The sequence below is a fragment of the Macaca mulatta genome, chromosome 16 (assembly GCF_049350105.2).
Source record: "Macaca mulatta isolate MMU2019108-1 chromosome 16, T2T-MMU8v2.0, whole genome shotgun sequence".
In the NCBI taxonomy this organism is placed as follows: Eukaryota; Metazoa; Chordata; class Mammalia; order Primates; family Cercopithecidae; genus Macaca; species Macaca mulatta.
Genome location: NC_133421.1, coordinates 42,259,013 through 42,283,479, shown reverse-complemented (window position 1 = coordinate 42,283,479; position 24,467 = coordinate 42,259,013). Strand labels below are relative to the sequence as shown.

Here is a 24,467-nt window from a genome sequence, read left to right as displayed (position 1 = left end):
GCTGCTTCGATTTTCAGAAGTTTCACTATGATGTGCTTAGGTGTAGATTTTTTTTAAAAATATGCTGTAGTTTGTAGAATCTCTTCAATTTGTAGCTCAACTTTTTAAATCAGTTTTAGCAAGTTCTTTTCAAATATTTCTTCTGTACCTTCTGTCTCCTCTCCTTTAGAACTCCATCTCACTGTATCTTCTATACCTCTTAGCCTCCCATCTTTGTTTTCCATCTTTTTGTCTATCCATGCTTCATTCCAGAAAATTTATTCTCACCTAACTTCTGATACATTCATTTTTTCTCCTTTACCTATTTCTTTTTTTTTGTTTTCCTTCAAGATGGAGTCTCACTCTGTTGCCCCGGCTGGAGTGCAGTGGTACGATCTCAGCTCACTGCAACCTCCGCCTCCCAGGTTCAAGACATTCTCCTACCTCAACATCCTGAGTAAACTGGAATTACAGGAGCACGCCACCATGCCCAGCTAATGTTTTGTATTTTTAGTAGAGATGGGGTTTCACCATGTTGACCAGGCTGGTCTCAAACTCCTAACCTCAAGTAATCCACCTGCCTTGGCCTCCTAAAAGGCTGGGATTACAGGCATGAGCCACCACGCCTGGCCTTCTTCACCCACTTCTAATCTACCCTTCTACTGATCCACTGAGTTCTTAATTTCCTTTATTATATTTTTCAGTTCTAGGTTTCCATTTGGCTTGGTTCTTTTTCATAGTTTCTGGTTCTATACAAAATTCCCATTGTTGTCTTTTGTCACCTTGAATATGGTAAGCATAGTTATTTTAATATCTCTATCTGATAACTCCGGTGTCTGGATACCTGCAGGTCTGTTTATTTTTTATTTTGTTTTGCTGTTTCTAATTCCAATTTACTTGGCTACTTATATGTCTGGTTACTTTTTATTTTGTTCCAAATATTATATTTGCAAAATAATCTGTAGAAATAATTGGAGGCCCAAGTTCATGTGATTTTTTTCTTCAGGGAAGAGTTAATTTTGCTTCTTTTAGTTACCTAAGAACAATACTATTCCAAATCAGCTATTCCAATTTCAAGGACTCAGGTGATTCAAAGCTGAATTATGGTCCCTGTAAAGGACTGCCTCCTTCTAATTCATCCTTATTCCTGTTGGTGGGATCCTAACCCAAAGTAAGAGGGGTTTACCTATGTCCCCTCCTTTTCAGGCCTTATTCGCTAATCTTTGTCCCACTAGGCCCATGAAGTTGCTGATGATCCCATCACTACTCAGATCCCATCTACCTTCTCTGGAAGTGGCAAATTTCCCCAGGAAAAAAAGGCAGCCTCAAATCTGGGTTCTCCTCCACGGTTTTCTTCCTCTCCTGGATTCTGACCCAGTAAATTCTCCACTGTCTTGTTAGATCTCCCATGTCTTCAAGCAAACGTTCTGTTTATTTTGTTTAGCTATTCTAGTTAACCCTCAGCATGGGTGTCAGTTTAAATTACCTAGTCTGTCATTACTCAAAGAAAGCCCTAGTATCTTCATTTCATAAATTAGCTAATTAATTCCAGAGAGAATTTACAGCCAAGACTCAAGTGTTCTGATTTTGTACAATGCTTATTCTGTTACACTAGTACCAAACATGCAGATAAATCTGGAAGCATTTTGGCATTTACTGTGCTCAGTGCCACTTTTCTTGGTTAATTCACCAAGAAGTAAAGACACTCTATTCCAGCAAACTAATAGAAAATCCTTAAGTAAACAGTGCCTCCTCCCGACTTCCCCATCCTATTAAGTTTTTTAAAACACTTAACTATGAGCCATTTTTTAAAGTGAGCTACAGTTTTTCCCCCAATATAGATGTTCCACTTGAAAATCAGTACAAATTTAATGAACATTTGATCACCCATCACTATTTTTTAAAGTAGGATTTTGCTTGTGCTTTATAATAAAATATTGATCCTCAGCTTAAATATACCAAAATTTAGTATCTAATGAATGGGTTGGTATTCCAAAATAGGGAAGAAGTGTAAGTTATCTATTAATCCATAACAAATCACTCTAAAATATAGTGCTTAAAATAATGGTTCTTCGTCATGATTCAGGGGTTGACTGGGCAGTTCTGCTGGGCTCACCAAGCAGTTGCAGTCAGCTGGGGCTAGATAGGCTAAGATGAGCTCACTCAAATCGTGTGCCTGGATGCCTGGGCATCTTATGTCATGTAGTCTTTAATCCTGGGTTTCTTCATGTGGTAGAAGTGGTCCAAGAGGGCAGAACCTCTCAAGGATGGGTTTCTAGAAGTAACCCAGTGTTGCTTCTGCTGCATTCTACTGGTTAAAGCATGTCACAGGCCAAGCCAGATTCAAGAAGTGGTGTAGAGACTCCACCTCTTACTGGGAGGTGGTGCAAGATATTGAGGTCATGTTTTTTGTTCTGCTACAGATGACAAGATGAAAAGGGGCAGGTGTACTAGACAGAATAATGGCCTCTGCATTGCAACAGCAACTCTGACATCAGCTAAGTGTGCTACAATTCAATTCAATTCTGACACTAACTACCCAGAGTTAGCATTAATCTGAAAAATTAAAGGACAGGGTCCCCAACAAGACTCTCCTTTACTTCAGACACCAGCTGCAAGTGAGGTCCACAGAACACCTGCCCTTATATATGACTTGGGTACAAATTTGAGGATTCCCTTGACCCCCCTCTTCAGGTTTGATAATTCACTAGAATGATTCACAGAACTTGGGTCCAAGCACAGGACCTCTGTCCCCCTGGAATCAGGATGCTCCCCTCTTTGAGTACATTCATGTGTTCACCAACCAAGAAGCTCTTCTGAGACTCAGCCTCCTGAGGTTTTGTTATTTTTTGTTTTATCAGTGTTTCATCACAAAGGCATGATTGACTACATCTTTGATCACGTGATTAAGCTTAATCTTTAGTCCCCCTAACCTGCCCAGAGGTCAGGCAACTGTAAGTTCCAGCACATGAAGGAGTTTTCTGGTGACCAGCTCCCATCCTGAAGCTATCTAGAGGCCCAGCTATGAGTCACCTCATTAGCATAACTACGACACTCCTATCACTGAATAAATTTCACAAGTTTTTGAAGCTGTATGCCAGAAACCAGGAACAAAGGCTAGATAGATAATATTTTTTATTGTTATTATTACTATACCATAGTCATCCCAGATGTCCACATCCTAATCCTCAGAACCTACGAACATGATACGTGCTGTAGCAAGGTGGAATTAAGGTTGCAGATGGAGATAAGGCTGCTAATAAATGGGCCTGAAGATAACAGCTTATCCTCCATTACCCAAGTGGCCCCAGTGCTATCATGAGTCCTTCAGTGAGAAGGAGGGAAGCAGAAAAGTCAGAACAAGGAGGTGACATCTATAAAAGACTCAACTGGCTATTGCTGACTTTGAAGATTGAAGGGGGCTACCAGCCAAGGAATGTGGGCAGCCTCCAGAAGCTGGAAAATAGAAGAAAATGGGTTTTCTTCTGGATCTCCCAAAAACACCAACCCTGCTGACACATTGACTTTTGGCTCAGTTAAACCTATTTCAGACTTCTGACTTCCAGAAATGTGAGATAATAAAACTGTGTTGTTTTAATCCACTATATTTATGATAATCTGCTACAGCAGCAATAGGAAACTAAAGCAGCAGGGCCTAGAAAAAGGCAAAAAATGGCATTACCTTTCATCATGTGGGACAGCATGATAAATGTACTATCGGAGTTTCTTTTTTTAGGTATTGGAAACTGTTATTCTGTTCAAAATGCAAGTAAATTTACATCCTTCAAATCTCTCCTGCTTAAATTATTTACTACCCCTTTCTACTTCTAGCCCTTAGCAGAGCTCAAAACTGCCTAATTTAACTACAGAGGATTCTGTATTTTAAAGTGCATCTGTGTGTCTGATAGATAACAGATTCAGAGAAGAAAAAGAAATTCTTTACACTTATAGGATACATTTGACCTAATTGATTCATCCAGTGATAATTTATTCATTATCTTCAGTGTACCAGGATCTATGCCAAGCATGGTTTTATATTTAAAAGGGGTTATGATCTAATATGTGGTATAAAGCTTCATTGGCACAGAGGGAAGGATTGCTAGCTGAGCTCCTTCATAGAATCACTGGTGCCGATAGGTGGTTTTGGAACTTCTCTACTTACCCATGAAGTTTAATCTCTTTTCCAAAGTACAAACTAATGCAATAATATTAATACTGATGGCTGACACTTAAGGAGCACTTACTATATACCAGAGCTGTGCCTATCATTCCTTAACATAATATTAACATTAACAACGAATGTCTTTTTACATTCTCCATCCATTTTCATCGTTAACTGCTGCCTTTTTCTATTGAATTACTCCTTCAGCTGCTTTAACCTTGTTTTCATAAACACACAGAAACTCGATCTTTACATCTCTGTTATTTACTTCCTAGTTTTATCCCTTTTCTACTATTCCTAATAAAGCCTAAAACAAAATTAAACAAACATTTAGCTGAATGCACGAGAACTTCTAACCTTGAATTGATGGAGAAAGGAAGAATAACTACTTTATTCATAAGTGTATGCCTGAGAAATTAGAGGCACTGAGCTTAACTTGACACAATTAACACTAATTACATGTTAGTGTCCCTAGGTGGAGAATTTTCTCCAGTGAAATTTACCATTTGCTGATTTGTTTCTTTAGGAACCATATTACGTTCGTTGCATCAAACCCAATGACAAGAAATCTCCACAGATATTTGATGATGAACGCTGCCGGCACCAAGTAGAATATCTTGGACTACTGGAAAATGTGAGAGTGCGTCGGGCAGGATTTGCCTTCCGCCAGACATATGAGAAGTTTCTTCACAGGTGAGAATAGACTCATCAGAGAGGCCTAGTTCACTGAGAATAACGGAGTCCTCCCCATACAACAGTGCATCAGTCAGCACATATTAGGCAATCTATAAATATTTGTTCGGTGAGCAAAAGAGCTGAGGAAATTACAAATATGAAAGACTTTCCCAGTTTCAACATGAGCCCCTGAGTTCATGGTTTATGGACCATGAAAAAGTTTCCGCCTTTGGGGAAGAAATGCGGGCATCGTAGCATAGCAGAAAGAACACTGATCTGAAGTCACATTGTGGGTGGAATTCTTATTGTGCCACTTACTTGCTGCTTGAGCATGGGCCAGAAATTTAACTGCTTTGACCCTGTTTTTGCATCTGTAAAATAAGTAAAATAACATTTCATGGAGTGTTATGAGAAATTAACCTAAGTAAAAAGCCTAGATTCCTAGTACATCATAGCTATTTAATCAACGCTGCCTATCATTACTGGTGTTGGTAATTATCATAATAATAAAATATTAAGGAGTTAAGCATGGAGGGCCTGAAATCATTCTGCTTGGTTTGAGTCCTGGCTCTGTCATTTTTCAGTTGTGTGACCTTGGACAAATTACATACCCTTTTCATGCCTGTTTCTTCATGTGTAAAATGGGGATAATAATAACAACTACCTTGAAGCTAGAGGGTTAAATAAGAAAATATATACAAAGCACTTGGAGTAGTAGTACCTCCATATAGTAATCACTCAATAAGTATAATATATTGTTGCTATTGTTAATTTATTGTTGATAATGTTGCTTAATGATACCATGTCATATAAAAAAAATAATGATAATTGATAACTTGGAATCACAAGAATGCTTTAAATTCTATTTGTTTTAAAACATTTATTGAACATTTTCTATAATCTCAACTGTAGATTTCTCCCAAAAAACGAATAAATATATACACAAAATATAAACCAGAAAAATGCGGAAAATTCAAGTACTTTAGATTAGTGGGTCAAAAGAGTCTCTAAGGAGCTGACAATGATGGGAAGCAGCCAGCCATGCAAAGATCAGAGCAAAGAGAAGGTGGGACAGTGGGAATAGCTAAGGAAAAGGCTCTATTGCAGTAGTAAGTGAGGCATTTTAGATGCCAAACGTAGTCCACTGGTTGGAGGACACTGACAGGACAGTTGTGTGAGATGAGATCAGAGAGATGGACAAGAGCCAAATCATGTCGAACTTTGTAATCAGACTAAACTGTTTAGGTTTTGGTTAGGTGTGATTTAAAAAAGAAAGAAAGCCATTGGTGGATTTTAAGCATGGAGTTACACAACCTTATGAATGGCTTAAAGGAATCACTGTGGCTGCTGTGTGAATAGAAGGCAAGGAGATGTTGGCCGGGCGCGGTGGCTCACGTCTGTAATCCCAGCACTTTGGGAGGCCGAGGAGGGCAGATCGCGAGGTCAGGAGATCTAGACCATCCAGGCTAACACAGTGAAACCCTGTCTCTACTAAAAATACAAAGAATTAGCCGGGCGTGGTTGTGGGCGCCTGTAGTCCCACCTACTCAGGAGGCTGAGGCAGGAGAATGGCGTGAACCTGGGAGGCGGAGCTTGCAGTGAGCCGAGATGCCACTGCACTCCAGCCTGGGAGACAGAGCGAGACTCCATCTCAAAAAAAAAAAAAAAAAGGAAGGCAAGGAGACGTTTAGGGATGCTATTGCAGGAGTCCGGGAGACAGGGCTTGATGATAGTGCCTTCAGTAAGGGACTATTGTAGATACAAGAGCATTGGACAGATTTGGGATATGTTTGAGGGATAAAGTTGACAAGACTAGCTCATGGATTGGATATGATGAAACAGGAATAAAGAGGAATGAAGGATGAAAATTAGATTTTGGCTTGAGCATCTAGGTAAGCGCAGTACCATTTGCTGAGATAAAATTGGGTAAAATAATTTTGAGGAAGAGGATATGGAACAGGAGTAACGATGGAATCAAGATTATTCTCTTGACTGTGTTAACTTTGAAACATCTCTATGTTCACTTTTTTTTTTTTTTTTTTTTTTGAGATGAAGTCTCGCTCTGTCACCCAGGCTGGAGTGCAGTGGTGCGATCTCGGCTCACTGCAAGCTCCGCCTCCCGGGTTCACACCCTTCTCCTGCCTCAGCCTCCCAAGTAGCTGGGACTACAGGCGCCAGCCACCATGCCCGGCTAATTTTTTTGTATTTTTAGTAGAGACGGAGTTTCACTGTGTTAGCCAGGTTGGTCTCAATCTCCCAACCTCGTGATCCTCCCGCCTCGGCCTCCCAAAGTGCTGGGATTACAGGCGTGAGCCACCACACCCAGCCTATGTTCACTTTGAAATCCTACTAAATATCTAGGCAGAAATTTTAAGCCATTAAACTTTCATACCTGGAGTTCTGGAAAGAAGTTTAGGCTGCAGATAAGAGATTTTGGAGTCACTGGTAACATAGATTACATAGAAAGTCTTGGGACTGTATAGTGAAGAGAAGGAGGTCCATGACAATGTTTATATTTGTGGTCTGGCATGAAAGAACCAGCAAAGATAAGAGAAGCAGCAACCAATGAGGTACAAGAAAAACCAGAAGAGGATTATGTCACAGAAGCTAAGAGAAGATGGCTTTTTTTTTTTTTTTTTTTTTGATAGGGTCTTGCTGTGTCACCTAGGCTGGAGTGCAGTGACACCATCTTACCTCACTGCAGCTCCACCTCCCAGGTTCAAACAATTCTCCCACCTCAGCCTCCCAAGTAGCTGGGATTACAGGGGCACGTCACCAAGCCCAGCTAATTTTTTTTCATTTTTAATAGAGACAGAGTTTCACCATGTTGGCAAGGCTGGTCTCAACCTTCTGACCTCAGATGATTCAACCGCCTCAGCCTCCCAAAGTGCTGGGATTATGGGCATGAGCCACCATGCCCAGCCAGAAGATGACATTTTAAGAAGAAAAGTGTAGCAACTTTATGCTGCCCTTTACATGAAGTTCAAGAGCAGGCAAAACTAATTTATGGTGATAGAAATCAGAATAGTGGTTAGCTATGTATTGGTATGACCTCTGTCTGCAGACTGGAAAGCAGAATGGGGGAACTCTCTGAGATGATATATCTTGACTGGGGTGTCGGTTTCATGAGTATACACATTCGTCAAAACTTACTGAATTATATACTTCAGTGTGTGTATTTTAGTACATGTAAAGTTGATCACAATTTTTAAAATTTTTTTAAAAACTAAACTTTTTAGAAAAGTGAATTAGTGGGCCAGAGGATCAAGCTGAAGTCTTGTTCCGGATCTCATCACAAAGAAAAAAAAGATGGGAAGTATTCAAGAAAGGTCTAGCCACATGTAAAGTTGATCCAGGAGCAGCAAAACCCATGTAACAGAAGGACTAGAGGAAAGAACACCAAGAATAGGGGAGAGGCCCTATTCAAACAGTGGCCAGGGATTTGCCTGAACTGAAAAAAGATGAATCTTCAAATTAGAAGGATATACTGATTGTCAAGCATAAGAATTTTTTTAAAACTTAAAAATACATTTGTTCACTTTTAGAATGTTAAAGAAAAATATTTATAGCTCCCAAGAGAAAAAGACAAACTGCCTATGGGGGGAGAGAATCACGCTGACATCTGGCTCATGAACATTTGATCAAATAGACGAAGGAGCAAAATGCTTTCACAGTGCAGGGAAAGGGCCTTCATGTCTAGAATTGTATTCTGTGTCAAAATACCATTCAAGAGTGTGATTAAAATAAATAGCATTTTCTGGCATACCTAGTTTGAGAAAGTTTATTATTCATAGACCCTCTGAAAAATGTCCTAGAGGGTGTACTTCAGCAAAAAGAAAGATGAATGCAGAAAGGAAACATGTGGCAGGATATATGCAAAAAAGCAACATTGAGCAAAGAAATCTGTAAAACTTTTTGTTAAATCTAAACAAGTAGTGATTGTAAAGGTGGGAAAGTAGTCTTTAGTAATAATCTGGAACTAAAATTAAAATGGGAGTGAGAAGTAGAGATAATTAAAGATTTTGTCCTGTTTATGGAAAGGATATAGACTGTGATTAACTAGACAGGAAAAAAAATTATGTGTTGAAATTTTCAAGTGAGTTATAATAATAGTTGTGAATATTTTGAAATGTTTACTGGATGTACTAGATACTGTTTTAAATGTTTCACATGTAGTAAGTCACTGAAACTGACAACCACGTGAGGAATATACATTATCCCCATTTTATGTGGCTCATCCAGTGACGATGAGAGAAAAGGTAATATTTTCTACAGTGAATTTTTCCTGTTAGATTTTGCAGATTTTTGCAAGTAGTTTAGGTTTGAACCTAAATTTTTGCTTGTGACTTTTCGTCACTTTCATTTATTTTACTGAGAAAAGAGAGAAGGATTTAAAACATGCTGATAACCTTAAAAGTTAGTCCTTTAGGGAGGTAAAACTCACTGTCAGAAAGCAGATGAGTTCAACTTTTTAATTAGCAAGTTCAGATTGCTGGTTTGCCAGAGAACCAGGGTCATGCACTTTGCCGGCAAGAAGGAAGGCAGAGTGCCTCTCCCCTGCCATGGGAGCTGAGCAATGGGGCTGTAGGATAGCAGTCCAGTTTCTGCAGCGTGCCTGAAACAAACACACACCAGCACTACCCATATGATGACCCAGATGTAGACCCCTACTATAGTTTGGTAACGAATTTGAGAGGTTTCTGATTTCGCGTTTTTTTCATGTGACATTGTTTGGTATTACCTCTGTCTTTATATTAGAACTTTTTCATTGGGCTTTGATCTCTGCCCCCATCTAGCAAGTGAGTAAGCTTTAAATGATTTCCTTTCATTCATTCTGCAAATATCTATTGCCTCATAGTATAGCAGGCAACGTGATAGGCACATGGTATATAGTAGGGAACAAAACAAAGTCCCTACCTTCATAGTAGCCACAGACTAAGGAGGGAGACTGACATTAAGCAGATAAACCCACAAATCAGTATGATTACAAGCTGTGATAAATGATGTGAGAAAAGAATAAATAAAACTAGTAGCCTTAGAGAGAATATTGGGGGTAGGGGGTTTGTTGATATACAAAGATCAAGAAAAGACTAAAGGATGAGAAGGAGCCAGACTTTCAAGGACTAGTGGTTAGCTATGTATTGGTATGACCTGGAATACATTGGTAAAATGTATTCCAGGCAGTGGGAACAGCATGTGCAAAGACTCTGAAGCAGGAAGAAGGCAACCGTATTACAGAACCCCAAAGAAGTCAACATGATTGAAGGATAGTGAGGAAGGAAAGCAGCCAAAGACAAAAATGATTTCAAGCTTTTTAGAAAACTACTCTGACTGATGTATGCAGAATGGATTGGAAAGGAAACGGAAAACAATTTAGGAGTCTGTTGTAAACTAGAAGGTGGCTTGCCTTTGAATTGAAGCAGTAAGGATGAGGAGAACTGTAAAATTTTAAATATATTTTGGGGGTAGAGTCAATAGAACTTAATGATGGATTAGAAATCATGATAGAGAGGGAAAGAATAAAAGTATTCTCAGGATCCTGGCTTTAGTAACTGGGTAGATTGAGGTAGGAAAAGACTGAAAGAGTAATTAAGATGCCTTCAAGACCTGTGTAGACTTTGGATATATAAATCTGAAGCTCATAACTGAGCGCTAGACTAGGGATGATACACAAATTGAAAGTATATTTTTATATTTTTTATACCTATAAAATACATATTTTTGTTTTTATATTTGGAATGTTTTATTAAAAGTAAGTGGACTAGATGAGGTAATGTGGGGAGAGGATACATAGAGAGAAGTCCTGATCTTAGCCTTGGGACACGCCTGCATTTGGGAATATAATAGTAGCCGAAGTAGACAGAAAATCAGATTGACAAGAAATATCCAGAGAGGCAGAAGGAGAGCATGCTGTCATGGAATCTAAGAAAAGAGATATGTCAAGAAGAAGGAAGTAATTTACTGTAATTAGGGAGTAATTAACAGATGCTGCCTACATATCTACTATTTTAACAAGAAATATGAAAAGCCCTATGAATGATTTATATTCCTTTAGGTATATACCCAGTAATGGGATTGCTGGGTCAAATGGTATTTCCGGTTCTAAATCTTTGAGGAATTGACTGTCTTCCACAGTAGTTGAACTAATTTACATTCCCACCAATAGTATAAAAGCGTTCCTATTTCTCTGCAACCTTGCCAGCATTTGTTGTTTCTTGACTTTTTACTAATCACCATTCTGACTGGTGTGAGATGGTATCTCATTGTGGTTTTGATTTGCATTTCTCTAATGATCAGTGATGTTGAGATGTTTTTTATATGTTGGCCGCATGTATGTCTTTTTTCGAGAAGTGTCTGTTTATATCCTTTGCCTACTGTTTAATGGGATTGATTTTTTTCTTGTACATACATTTGCTTAATTTCCTTTTAGATTCTGGATATTAGTCCTTTGTCAGATGGATAGATTGCAAAAATTTTCTCCCATTCTGTAAGTTGTCTGTTCACTTTGATGATAATTTCATTTGCTGTGGAGAAGCTCTTTAATTTGTCATTTTTGCTTTTTTTGCAATTGCTTTTGGTGATTTCATCATAAAGTCTTTGCCCATGCCTATATCCTTGATGGTATTGCCTAGATTTTCTTCTACGGTTTTTATAGTTTAGGGTTTTACATTTAAGTCTTTAATCCATCTTGAGTTAGTTTTTATATAAGGTGTAAGGAAGGGATCCAATTTCAGTTTTCTGCATATGGCTAGCCAGTTCTCCCAGCATCATTTATTAAATAGAGAATCCTTTCCCCATTGCTTGTTTTTGTGGATATGTGCACAGGTATGTTCATTGCAGCACTATTCAAAATAGTGAAAACATGGAGTCAACCCAAATGCCCATCAATGATAGACTAGATAAAGAAAATGTGGTACACACACACCATGGAATACTATGCAGCCGTAAAAAGGAAAGAGGTTAATACCCTTTTCAGGGACATGGATGGAGCTGGAAGCCACTATCCTCAGCAAACTAACACAGGAACAGAAAACCAGACCCCACATGTTCTCACTTATAAGTGGGAACTGAACAATGAGAACACATGGCCATATGGGGGTGAGTAACACACACTGGGGCCTGTTGGGGTTGGGGTGGGAGAATAGAGATCATCAGGAAGAATAGCTAATGGATGCTGGACTTAATACCTAGGTAATGGTCTGATTTGTACAGCAAACCACCATGGCACACATTTGCCTGTGTAACAAACCTGCACATTCTGCACATGTACTTCAGAACTTAAAAAATAAAATAATTATTAAAAAAAAAGAAGAAAGAAAGAAAGAAAAGGCCTATGAGAAAACTTTAAAGATTCATGTAAGGCACAAAGCAGAGTAGATCAAGTGGGAAGACATCTCTTGTTCTTGGATAGGACAACTGAACACCATATAAAATTAATAGATTCTCTGAGTGCAGTGGCTCTTGCCTATAATCCCAGCATTTTGAGAGGCCAAGGCGGGCAGATCACTTGAGGTCAGGAGTTCAAGACCAGCCTGGCCAACATGGTAAAACCCCATCTCTACCGTTAACACAAAAATTAGCTGGGCATGGTAGGTGCCTGTAATCCCAGCTATTCAGGAGGCTGAGGCAGGAGAATCGCTTGGACTGGGAGGCGGAGGTTGCAGTGAGCTGAGATCGCACCACTGCACTCCAGCCTGGGCAATAGAGTGAGACTCTGTGTCAAAATAATAATAATAGTAATAATAATAATAATAATGTATTTAATGTTTCAACCCAATAAAACTATCAAGGGTGGTTTGGGTCTTTAAAAATTGTTTGTTCACTGGATTCTGGATTTTTTGCCTGGAACTATAAAACTTGATTCTGAAGTTCATATGGAAAAATATGTGTGCCAGAATAACTAGAAAGACCTTTAAAAAAGAAAAGAATTAGGAAAAAACATTAAAATGTACTTGTATCCTCTATAATTAAAACCATGTGGTAGTGATGCACAGATGGACAGACACGGCAATGAAACAGACCAGAAAGTACAGAAATAAACTGAAGAACATATGATAAAGGCAGCATGTTAATCACAGAGGGGGAAAGATGAACTTTTTAATAGTGTTGGAACGGCTAGACAGCCATTTGTTAAAAGATAAAATTAGATCCATACCTCACACCATATACCAAAAAACCATCTAAATGATCAGAAATCTAAATGTGAAAAAGGAAAACATACAAGTACTAGAAGAAAACATAAATGCATTACTCTGTAACCCAAGTGAAGAAAGCCTTTCATACAATGACTTAAAATTTAGATGTACTATAAGAAAAAAGCTAAATTTGACTACATATATTAAACAGCTTTGCATGGTGGAAAAAACTCTGTGATAGGCAGCCTTCTAAGATGCCCTCTACCTCCTGGTATCCATGCCCTGTGTAATCCCCTTCCCGTGAGTGTAGGCTAGACCTAGTGATTTGCTTCTGACAAAGTAGAATATGGCAAAAGTGATAGGATGTCACTTTTGAGATTAGGCCACAAAATACTGTGACTCTGTGACTTCTGTCTTGTTCACACTCACACTCAAGCAAGCCGCCATGTGGTGAGCTGCCTTATGAGAGGCCCACATGGCAAGGAGCTGTTGACTGCTCGTATGTAGAAATGCAATTAATTTTTGTGTGTTGCTCTTATGTGCAGCAACACCGCTATTTAATTTTCTTTTAGTTATAATAGTTTTTTTTTTAATTTTTTTTTTATCTAGAGATCTGCTTGATTTCCTTTGAGGAAAGTTACATTATACATAAGTAGTATCCATTTTGTTTTTCCCTCAGTCATTTACCAATTATCTCTTGGTCTCACTATGTTGACTAGACCTCCAGAGCAATGCTGAGCAGGACCCATGACAGAGCCACCCTTCTCTTGTAGCTGTTTGTAAAAAGAATGCTTCTGAGGTTACCCCTTTATGAACAATATTTGCTGTAGGATTTTGGCAAATAGACTTTATGAGTTTGAGGAAGTCCCTTCTATACCTAGTTTAGTAAGAGTTATCTTAAAGTGTTTTATTTTACTGAAGCCTTTTTTTGCATACCTTATGAGGCTAATGAAATTCTATTGATAGTTTGCTAAGATTTGGCTTGGTTTTTTACGAGGTGTCTTGAATTTTATTCAATAGTTTTCTCTTGAGATGACCATATGGTTTTCTCCCTTAACCCTATTTCTTTTTTTCATCCAGGTATAAGATGATCTCTGAATTCACCTGGCCCAACCATGACCTTCCTTCAGATAAAGGGGCTGTCAAGAAACTGATTGAACGGTGTGGTTTTCAGGATGATGTAGCTTATGGGAAGACCAAAATTTTCATTCGAACACCCCGAACGTTGTTTACCTTGGAAGAACTCCGTGCCCAGATGCTCATAAGGATTGTTCTCTTTCTACAAAAGGTAATTTTATATTTTCTATATAAGGATAAGATTTTGCTTTTATGTTCTTAAAAATTTGTTGCATATTTTGTTTAATTCAAGAAATATTCCTGGATGGTATGTTGTTTTGTGTCTATGCATATCTTGAAATGTTTTCTGTTGCCTTCACACATGGAAAACTTACTTGGTTGCCCAAGTTCAAAATTATTTTATCTTCAAAACTCTGAAGACATTTTGTCTTTAAACTTGGAGAGATGTCTGAACCAGTTTTTCTGTCTTTTACCCTTAACCATGTTTTTTCCTTCAGCTTAAATGTGTAAAGGACTTTTTTTTTTTCTCTCGAGACGGAGTCTCACTCGTCTCGCCTTGGCTGGAGTGCCGTGGCACATTCTTGGCTTACTACAACCTCCACCTCCAGGGTTCAAGCGATTCTCCTGCCTCAGCCTCCCAAGTAGCTGGGATTACAGACGCACACCCCCACACCCAGCTAATTTTCATATTTTTAGTAGAGATGGGGTTTCACCACGTTGGTCAGGCTGGTCTCAAACTCGTGACCTCGTGATCTGTGCTCCTCAGCCTCCCAAAGTGCTGGGATTACAGGAATGAGCCACCAAGCCTAGTCACGTAAAGGACTTCTAAACCTTGTAATTAAAAAATGTTGCCAACATGTTTTGAAATTGCCTCCTTCACCTATCATTACCCGCTCACCACCACTTGTCCGCAGTGTTGACTCAATGCTTGTTAGTTGATGGTACTGTACCTGTCATCATTGATCTGTGCAAGGCCCCTTCTCATTTCATTCACTCATTCATGTATGTCTTTTTATCCCCCATAGCCTTTCCCATATCTTCCATGTGAACTATTTTAATGCAAAAAATTGTAGAGCTATATGAAAAATCATGTACCTCTGTGAGGATGTCCTTGGGATATATACCTAGGAGAAAAGTTGCTGGGTCATAGGGCATGTGTATACCTAATTGATATAAATAGTGCCAAGTTGTCACGCATGAGCCAGTTTGCACCACCAACAGCTGTATGTATATGAGGGTTACTGTGTGCCATATCCCTACCACTATCTTCCAGCTACCTACATTTTGTCAGATTAATAGACAGAATGGTATCTCATTGTTGTTTTACCTTGTATTTCTCTGATTACCTTTGAGTTTGATTATCTCATTAAAGGCTTCTTTGCTTGCTACATTTTCCTGTAAACTGTGTGTTCATATTCTTTGTCTATTTTTCTACTCGAGCTGGTACTTTCTTGTTGATTAGCAGAAATGCCTTCAATATTCCAAACATTAACCTCTTATTTACTTTAGACGTTATATATTCTCCTATTCTGTAAGCATTCTGATGAACTTTATCCATAAGATGCTTTGTTGGACCAAATTCTTAATTTTGACATAATCAAATTCTTCAATATTTTGCCTTATAGTTTGTGATTTGGAATTTTCTTTAAGAAGGCTTTTCATGACTCTCAGTCACAAAGATATTCTGTATTTTCTTCTATGAACTGTACGGTTTTACCTTTCACATTTAGGTCTTTAATTCATTTAGAATCCACCTACATACGTGGTTTTATATAGGAAACTAACTTTATTTTTCTCCATATGGTGAGAAAGTTTTCTCAATATCGTCTACTAAGCAATCTGTCCTTTTCCCATTGATTTGCAGTGCCACTTTTATTATATATTAAGTTCCTGTATGTAGATAGGAAATAGTTTTATTCACACTATTATACACACACACACACACACACACACACACACACACCCATCTCTGTGTACTCTATTCTGTTCCATTTTTCTATTTGCCTGTTTTTGCACTAATGCAACACAGCTTTTATTATAATATATATTAGTGTATTAGAGTTTATCTTTTCTATTTCTTTATTAAGGTTGATTAACCGATACATAGACCTTTATTCTGCAGTATACATTTTAATGTGCATAAGTTTATTAAATTCAATAATTTTTATTAGGATTGAACTGAATATAGATTAATTTGAAATGATTAACATTTCTACAATATTAAATCATCTATTAAGAGTGTAATATAGATTTACTTAAATCATCTTTGTTAAACTTTAGACTTAGGCCCTATGAATTCGTGGTTAATTCCTAGATACTTTATTATTTTTGTTGCTGATGTGAATTTTTAAATTATATTTTCTACATGGCAATGTTAGTACAGAGAAATAATATTGATGTATGTTGCTTTATCTAAATCTAGAATTAAACCTTTCTTGATTTGTATTTGTTGATTCTGTTGGCTTTCCTAGGTAAATAATTATATCATGTATAAATAATGAGTTTTTTCTTCCAGTTGCCAAGATGTTTCTAAGTGTTGGTTTCTTTTTATTTATTTTGCCTAGAACTCAGGAAAACATTTGGACTGGAATACTAAATTCTGTTTCATCCCAAAACATTTTCCTTCTATTAATTTTTTTTAATGTTGCTTTCATTGAGTTCTGTTTTATTTCTCAAGAATGCTTGTAAATTTTCATGTTGGATCTCTGTTTTCTGCCATAGTAAATTATTTTCAAGTATCTGTTCTTCCCTGTCTTCAAGTCCTGGAATCCTTTCCCTTGGATCTTAAGTACTTACCTGTAGGCTTGTTTTTAGGGGTTTTTGTCCCCGCCCCCAGATCTGTTACTATGTCTTTTTTCTTTCTACCTGTTCAAGAGATTGATTCGAGCTCAGAGTTAGGCTCTGAACCAGGGTGGCCATACCTCTCAGTTTGCTTAGGACAGTCCTGGTTTATGGCAATTGCCTGTTGTGACTATTAGTAGTACCCCTTTTACTCTCAAAGTGTTCCAGTATGGAGAAACTACATAATCACTCTACCCTGGAACTCACTTTCTGTCTACATGGCACCTGGTAGATTCCTCTTTTTAAATCTACAGCGATAGTTTGTTTACTTCCTTCATAATTGTCAGTGTCCCACAGACTTAAGTCTGTGGCAGCTCTGCTAGCCAAAGATGGGCCCGGCTCATACATAAAAAGATACAATTCCAGGTGTGCTACTAGGGCTGCAGCCAGTAGGCCTCTTCCTTTCCTGGTTCTCTCTGACAGCACTGTGCTTCTAGAAATGCTGAGTGCCATTACCAGTCCCTATCTCTGCTTTTTTTTCTGGTGAAAAATTAGTCTCTCTCTAGGAAAGAGATTCTAAAAGAGAAGGGACAATGGCTTCAAAAATTATCGCATGTGCAGTGAAGGGAAAACTGTCCAGTCTTCTCTGTGAGAGATCTCACATTTCTTCACCATAAGGCAGTGGAGTAGGGAATATAACAGTCTCCTTCCCTGTGCTTAAGGAGACCGTTGCAGGGTATCTTATGTGTGACCTACTGATTATGTTTTTTAGATCAACTCCACAGGTCATAAAATTAGAGGAAATTTCTCTGGGCTTTTGGGAATGGATCATCAGTCACCTAACCATGTGATGTGTGTTTTTACTTTTTCTGTATCCTTATAGAAATTTAATGGGAAGTTAGGAGAGACAGTATCAGGAACTGTTATTGTAAACAAAAATCTCCAACAATTGATTTTTATTTCCTTTTAAAATAAAAATAGCTGTACTGATTATATAAATAAATTGTGCTCATTGTAAGAACAAATTTAAAACATACAAAAAATGTAAGGGAAAATGTGAAAAAGTCACCTAAAACCCCGCCATCCAGAGGTAACATCATTAACATTGTGGTGGTCATCCTTTTTGATATCTTTCTGTGCATATAGACAAACATATCTAATATAATATAAACGAGATCATAGTTGATATGAGTGTATTTTTATGATCAACTCTCTCTTTTTTCTGCAATAATTTGTACTCTCTTTTTTCCCCACGTTTACCCTCTCTGCCCACATTTCTTCTCACCCCTTATGTTGAGAGTCCTCAAGACTAACCCATTTTGATGATTCACTAGAAGGATTCACAGGACTCAGCATAGTGTTGTACTGATGAATAGAATTTATTACAGCAAGAGGATCAAAGCAAAATCAGCAAAGGGAAAAGGCATAAGGAGTGAGATCCAGAGGAAACCAGGAGCAGGCTTCCAAGAGTCTTCTCCCAGTAGAGTGGTACCAGATGCACTCAATTCCTCCAGCAGTGAGCTGTGTCAACACATGCCAAGTGTTGCCTACCAGGGGAGCTCTTTAGAGACTCAGTACTCAAAGTTTTTACTGGGAACTGGTTATTTAGGCACCTTCTACTTATCATTTACCAAAATTCCAGTTTCTCAGAAGAGAAATCAGGTATTCAGCGCAATTTACATTTTTTGTATAAACACAGTTTAAACACAATAAACCAATCTCATCACTTAGGGAAAGTTTTGTATCAACGTAGGGAACTGTTGACCAGCAAGTTCCCAGACACCAGCCAAGGACCTGTAGGGACCAGCCCCACAGGGTCGGTGGATTTTTCTCCTTGTGTGTGGAGATGAGAGATTGTAGAAATGAAGACACAAGACAAATAAAAGACAGCTGGGCCTGGGGGACCACTACCACCAAGACACAGAGACCGATAGTGACCCCGAATGCCAGGCTACACTGATATTTATTGGATACAAAACAAAGGGGCAGGGTAAGGAGTGTGAGCCATCTCCAGTGATAGGTAATGTCATATGGGTCATGTGTCCACTGGGCAGGGGGGCCCTTCCCTGCCTGGCAGCCGAAGCAGAGAGAGAGAGACAGCTTACGCCATTATTTCTGCATATCACAGACTTTTAGTACTTTCCCTAATTTTGCTACTGCTATCTAAAAGGCAGAGCCAGGTGTACAGGATGGAACATGAAAACAGACTAGTAGTGTGACCACTGAAGCACAACATCACAGGCAGATGGTTAGGCCTCCAGATAACTGCGGGTGGGCCTGACTAATATCAAGCCCTCCACAAGAGGTGGAGGAGTAGAGTCTTCTCCAAACTCTGCCAGGGAAAGGGAGACTCCCTTTCCTGGTCTGCTAAGTAGCGGGTGTTTTTCCTTGGCACTGACGCTACCGCTAGACCATGGTCCGCTTGGCAATGGGCATCTTCCCAGATGCTGGTGTTACCGCTAGACCGAGGAACCCTCTAGTGGCCCTGTCTGGGCGTGACAGAGGCTCACACTCTTGTCTTCTAGTCCCTTCTCTCTATGTCCCTTCAGCTCCTATCTCTGTATGGCCTGGTTTTTCCTAGGTTATAATTGTAGAGTAAGGATTATTATAATATTGGAATAAAGAGTAAGTGCTACAAACTAGTGATTAATGATATTCATATATAATCATGTCTATGATCTAGATCTAGTATAACTCTTGTTTTATATATTTTATTATGCTGGAACAGCTCGTGCCCTCGGTCTCTTGTCTTGGCACCTGGGTGGCTTGCCACCCACAAGGACCAACCTTGCAAGCAGACCACTGTAAGCATAGTAGTCTCAGGCCTGCTATGTAAACTCTTTTCTGGGAACCCCCATAGTTTTCCCTAAACTTTAATAGATATATTTATACATATAGCCTTCCATACTTGTGCGTTCATTTCTATGCACTGGATTCCCAGGAGTGAGATTGTTAAGTGAAGAGTATATATGGTTTTAATCTTAAGAAATATTTCAACCCACAATGCAAGTGAACTCTTTTCTCTAAATTTTTTACCACAGTGGCTTTTACCAGGCTATTTAATTTTTTCCATTGTGATCAGTAAGAAATGATACCTTATTTCTACATTTTTTAATTTCCGTGACTACCCTTGAGTGTGTGCTTATTGACTTTTTGGATTGCCTCTCTTGTTACTTATATTCTCGGCCCATGTTTATATTGGGTGGTTCATATTTTTCCTATGAATTTGTGGGAACTATCTGTATATAAAATGCATTAATATTATATATCACAGTTATTTTTTTAGAGTTGTCATTTGACTCTGTTCATCGTAAACTCTTCCATGTGAAAATTTTCACTCTCAATATAATGAAATTTGTCTTCTTTTTCTTTATAGCATCTGGGTTTCTTCTAAAAAAATTAATAGATCTGGGGGGCTGGGCGCAGTGGCTCACACCTGTAATCCCAGCACTTTGGGAGGCCGAGGTGGGTGGATCATGAGGTCAGGAGATCGAGACCATCCTAGCTAACACGGTGAAACCCCGTCTCTACTAAAAATACAAAAAATTAGCCAGGCGTGGTGGTGGGCGCCTGTAGTCCCAGCTACTCGGGAGGCTGAGGCAGGAGAATGGCGTGAACTCGGGAGGTGGCGCTTGCAGTAAACTGAGATCGGGCCACTGCACTCCAGCCTGGGCGACAGAGTGAGACTCCATCTTAAAAAAAAAAAAATTACAGATCTGGAATTTATTTTTGTACATGATTTTGTTCCAGGTGAATAACTAGATGTTTTAATTTTGTTTATTTAAACATTTCTCTTTTTTCCACTAAATTGAAATTTCACCTTTGTTCAGTGTTAATCTTCCATACATTCATGAATGTATTTCAGGACTCACCATTTTATTCTACAATCAATTCCTATGGCAATACCATGCTGTTTTTGTTGTAGTACAGCATAATAGATTTTAATATCTGAGAACCTGGCTTTAGGTGTATTTTCATACCTTTTCTGTGTCTTAATAGAGATTTAGGCTAGGTGCGGTGGCTCATGCCTGTAATCCCAGCACTTTGGGAGGCTGAGGCGGGCAGATCACTTGAGGCCAGGAGTTCAAAACCAGCCTGGCCAACTATGGCAAAACCCCATCTCTACTAAAAATACAAAGATTAACCGGATGTGGTAGCGTGCACCTATAATCCCAGCTACTCAGGAGGCTGAAGAACGAGAATTGCTTGAATCACAGGGAGAAGTTGCAGTGACCCAAGATTGTGCCACTGCACTCCAGCCTGGATGACAGAGTGAGACTCCATCTCCAAAAAAAAAAAAAAAAATTAGAGATGTATTGGTAAAGTTGTAGAAGGGACAGTCAAAAATGTTGATTGTATTAGTCTGGTCTTATGCTGCTAATAAAGACATACCCAAGACTGGGTAATTTATAAAGGAAAGAGGTTTAATTGACTCACAGTTCCACGTGACTGGGGAGGCCTCACAATCATGGCAGAAGGTGAAAGGCATTTCTTAACATGGTGGCCGGCAAAGAGAGAGATGAGAGGCAAGTGAAACAGATTTTCTCTTATAAAACCATCAGATCTCGTGAGACTTATTCACTACCATGAGAACAGTGTGGGGGAAACAGCACCCATGATTCAATTACCTCCCACCAGGTCCCTCCCAGAACGTGGGTATTATGGGAGCTACAATTCAAGATGAGATTTGGGTAGGGACACAGCCAAATCATATCATTAACTAAAACCAGAACCTCCAAAATTTGTCGTTCTTAGAGAGATACAAACTGTGTTACTTTCCGATGCATAAAAAAATGTATAGTCTATCATAATCTAAACCGTTAACTACTCAGTATAAAGTATTACAGATAATTGGCCGGGTGCAGTGGCTCATGCCTGTAATCCCAGCACTTTGGGAGGCCGAGGTGAGCGGGTCACAGGTCAGGAGATGGAGACCATCCTGGCTGACATGGTGAAACCCCGTCTCTACTAAAAAAAAAATACAAAAAATTAGCTGAGCGTAGTGGCGGGCGCCTGTAGTCCCAGCTACTGGGGAGGCTGAGATAGGAGAATGGCGTAAACCCGGGAGGTGGAGCTTGCAGTGAGCCAAGATGGCGCCACGGCACTCCAGCCTGGGTGACAGAGCGAGAGTCTGCCTAAAAAAAAAAAAAAAAAAAACCGATAATCTGTTTAGTGCATATTGTTTCTCTTAGTATACAGTCAACCCTCTGTATATGCAGGTTTTGCATCCTGTGAATATTGTATTTTCTATCTGCATTGGGGTGAAAAACACCTCTGTGTAAGTGGACCCACACAGTTCAAACCTGAGATATTTAAGGGTCAGCTGTACTCAGTCATGTGCTTGATATTGTAAGGAATTTGTGAAATGAGTAGAAAGATCTTTTTTTTAAAGAAATAACTATCTAGATTGCAAAGACTTAGTGATTTTATAGTGGATAAGTTGTAGCAATACAAGTTCATGTCGAAAAATGAAAAAATATAATTTTATATTATTTAAAATGTTATTTTATATTAAATGCAAATTTAAATTGTTATATCACTGTTGTGTAATACTTTTTTGTTATATCTTTACCTCTCTACACATTTACTGCATATTTGTAATAGGTGACTTAGTCCTTCATAGGATTCCTCAATCTACATTTCCTCAATCAGTCTACTATTACTGGGCATTTAGGCGTTTCCAATTCTTCACTCTCACAGGTCTCATTGCATTGCACATCCCTGTTTACCTAGAGCAGTGCTTGACAAATACTAACAATTCAGTGAATGTTAGCTGCTGTTATTACTACTAGTGCTGCTACTACTACCATTGACTATTTCTAAATATCCTTGATTATTTTGTTGGAATAAATTCTCAGACACAAAATTGTTGATTTAAAAGATATACCATTTTCGAATGACCCCTAGAAAGATTGTACCAATTTATGCTCCAACCAACTAATGTGTGAAGGAGTTTGTCTCACTGATGCACTATTTTCATTTTTTAAAACACTCTTTGTGAATGACTCAAAACCGGAATATTTTGTCTGAATATTGAAAAATGTATTTTATAAAAAGCCCCAGTTATACTATACCCATTAAAAGAAATAAATCAATGTAGCCAGTGAGATTTTCATAAAGGTCATTCTTCTCTATCTTTCATAATGCACGTTTGATTCATTTACCCACATATCCTCTACATTTGAGTTTGTGTGTGTGTTCCTTATTTCACATTTGAATGAGAAATCACTAAGATGGTATTTCTAGAAGGCACTGAAGAAACTATATAAGTTTTCAAAATTACAGCTTTAAGAAAGGAGGTGCTAAGAAATCAGTAAAGTATGTTGTCATTTCAGCAGCAAACACGCGGATGGAGCTGAGTTGAAGTATACAGTGATTTAGCGTATTATGAGATAAATCTGTTCACATTGATTTTGTTATTTTAGCTTTTTTTCTTCTTCAGCCTGGCCCTTTCTGGTTTGGGATTTATCATTCATCTTCTATGTGTCATATTCATTAATTCTCAGAAAATAGGACACTTATTTGTTGCATGGTTGGGGAAATCATGAAAGAAGACTGTAGTTTTAACTTTTAACTAATAATTAACAATTAGCTGATTTTTAATGAAAACAGTGTACCAAATGCATAACTGAGATTTATAATCCTCTAATATTCTGTAACCATTCAGATTAAAATGTTTTGTTGTCTTGGAAGAGGGATGGGATATGAAAGCCTTCAGAAAACTTCCTTTCTTTTTTGGTAGATACATAGTTTATATTTGTGTTCTCATTCTAGGGAATCATAGGGCAAGATCAAAATTGTCAATAGCCAGGCACTGTAGCAGGCATCTGTAATCTCACCTACCCAGGAGGCTAAGGCAGGAGGATCACTTGAGCCCAGGAGTTCAATACCACCCTTGGCAACACAGCAAGACACCTATCTCAAAAAAAAACAAGCAAAAGGGATCAAAATTGATATATAAAGTTGTGTTAAGAATGGATTCTCAAAGGGAGATAGAAAAGAATTGAGAAAGTTTGTCTGTTTTTTGTCCATTAACAACAAATTTGGACAGGTAGATAAATTGGAAGGATAGATTTCTTGACCCAACTATAACACAGATAGGTGCCTGTGTGAATTGTGTTTATCTGGGGAAATTGGCCCTTTTTTAAAGGGTATCTATAATTAATTATAGACAGAGATCTTAATTGCTCACTGTGTCACATAGTCGGACCATTTCAGATTGCATAGCTTTGATTGTAGCTCTAGAAATAGAATCAGCTCTTCCGGTGTAGTTAAGAGGGCAAGGCCCTTCCTCTGTCACTCAGTGAAAGCTACTAAACATACAAATTATTTCTCAAAACGGTAATGTCTTAAGACTCTAATCATTTTCCTCTGAGCAATTTGTAGGTAACTTAGCATCACAGTTACAGCTTATGAATTCTACAGCAGCAAGAATTGTCAACTCTTTGGAAATTTAAATTATGCTGCCCCTTACCTGCTCCACATTCCATGCTATGAGTTTTCCAGTTTTTTTTCAGGCCTAAATGTGACTCGCAGCTTGTAGCATCCATGATACAGTGAACTGTGGGGTCCACAGTCAAGCTTGAATTTGAAGTCAGTTGGCAGTCTTCCATTGTAGTTGTGTGAAACTACAGACATGTCTTTACAGGAAATAATAT

At 38.5% G+C, this 24,467-nt stretch overlaps 1 protein-coding gene across 6 annotated transcripts in view; it reads left to right on the top strand.

The window, feature by feature from the left end:
• MYO1D (myosin ID) overlaps positions 1-24,467 on the top strand; it is a 379,527-nt gene that overhangs the window by 150,585 nt on the left and 204,475 nt on the right. For all 6 annotated transcript variants that reach the window (XM_015119046.3, XM_077970764.1, XM_077970767.1 and 3 more), the window contains 2 exons: positions 4,668-4,834; positions 14,032-14,239. In XM_015119046.3, coding sequence (XP_014974532.1) covers positions 4,668-4,834; positions 14,032-14,239 — 375 coding nt within the window. The remainder of the gene's footprint in view (positions 1-4,667; positions 4,835-14,031; positions 14,240-24,467) is intronic.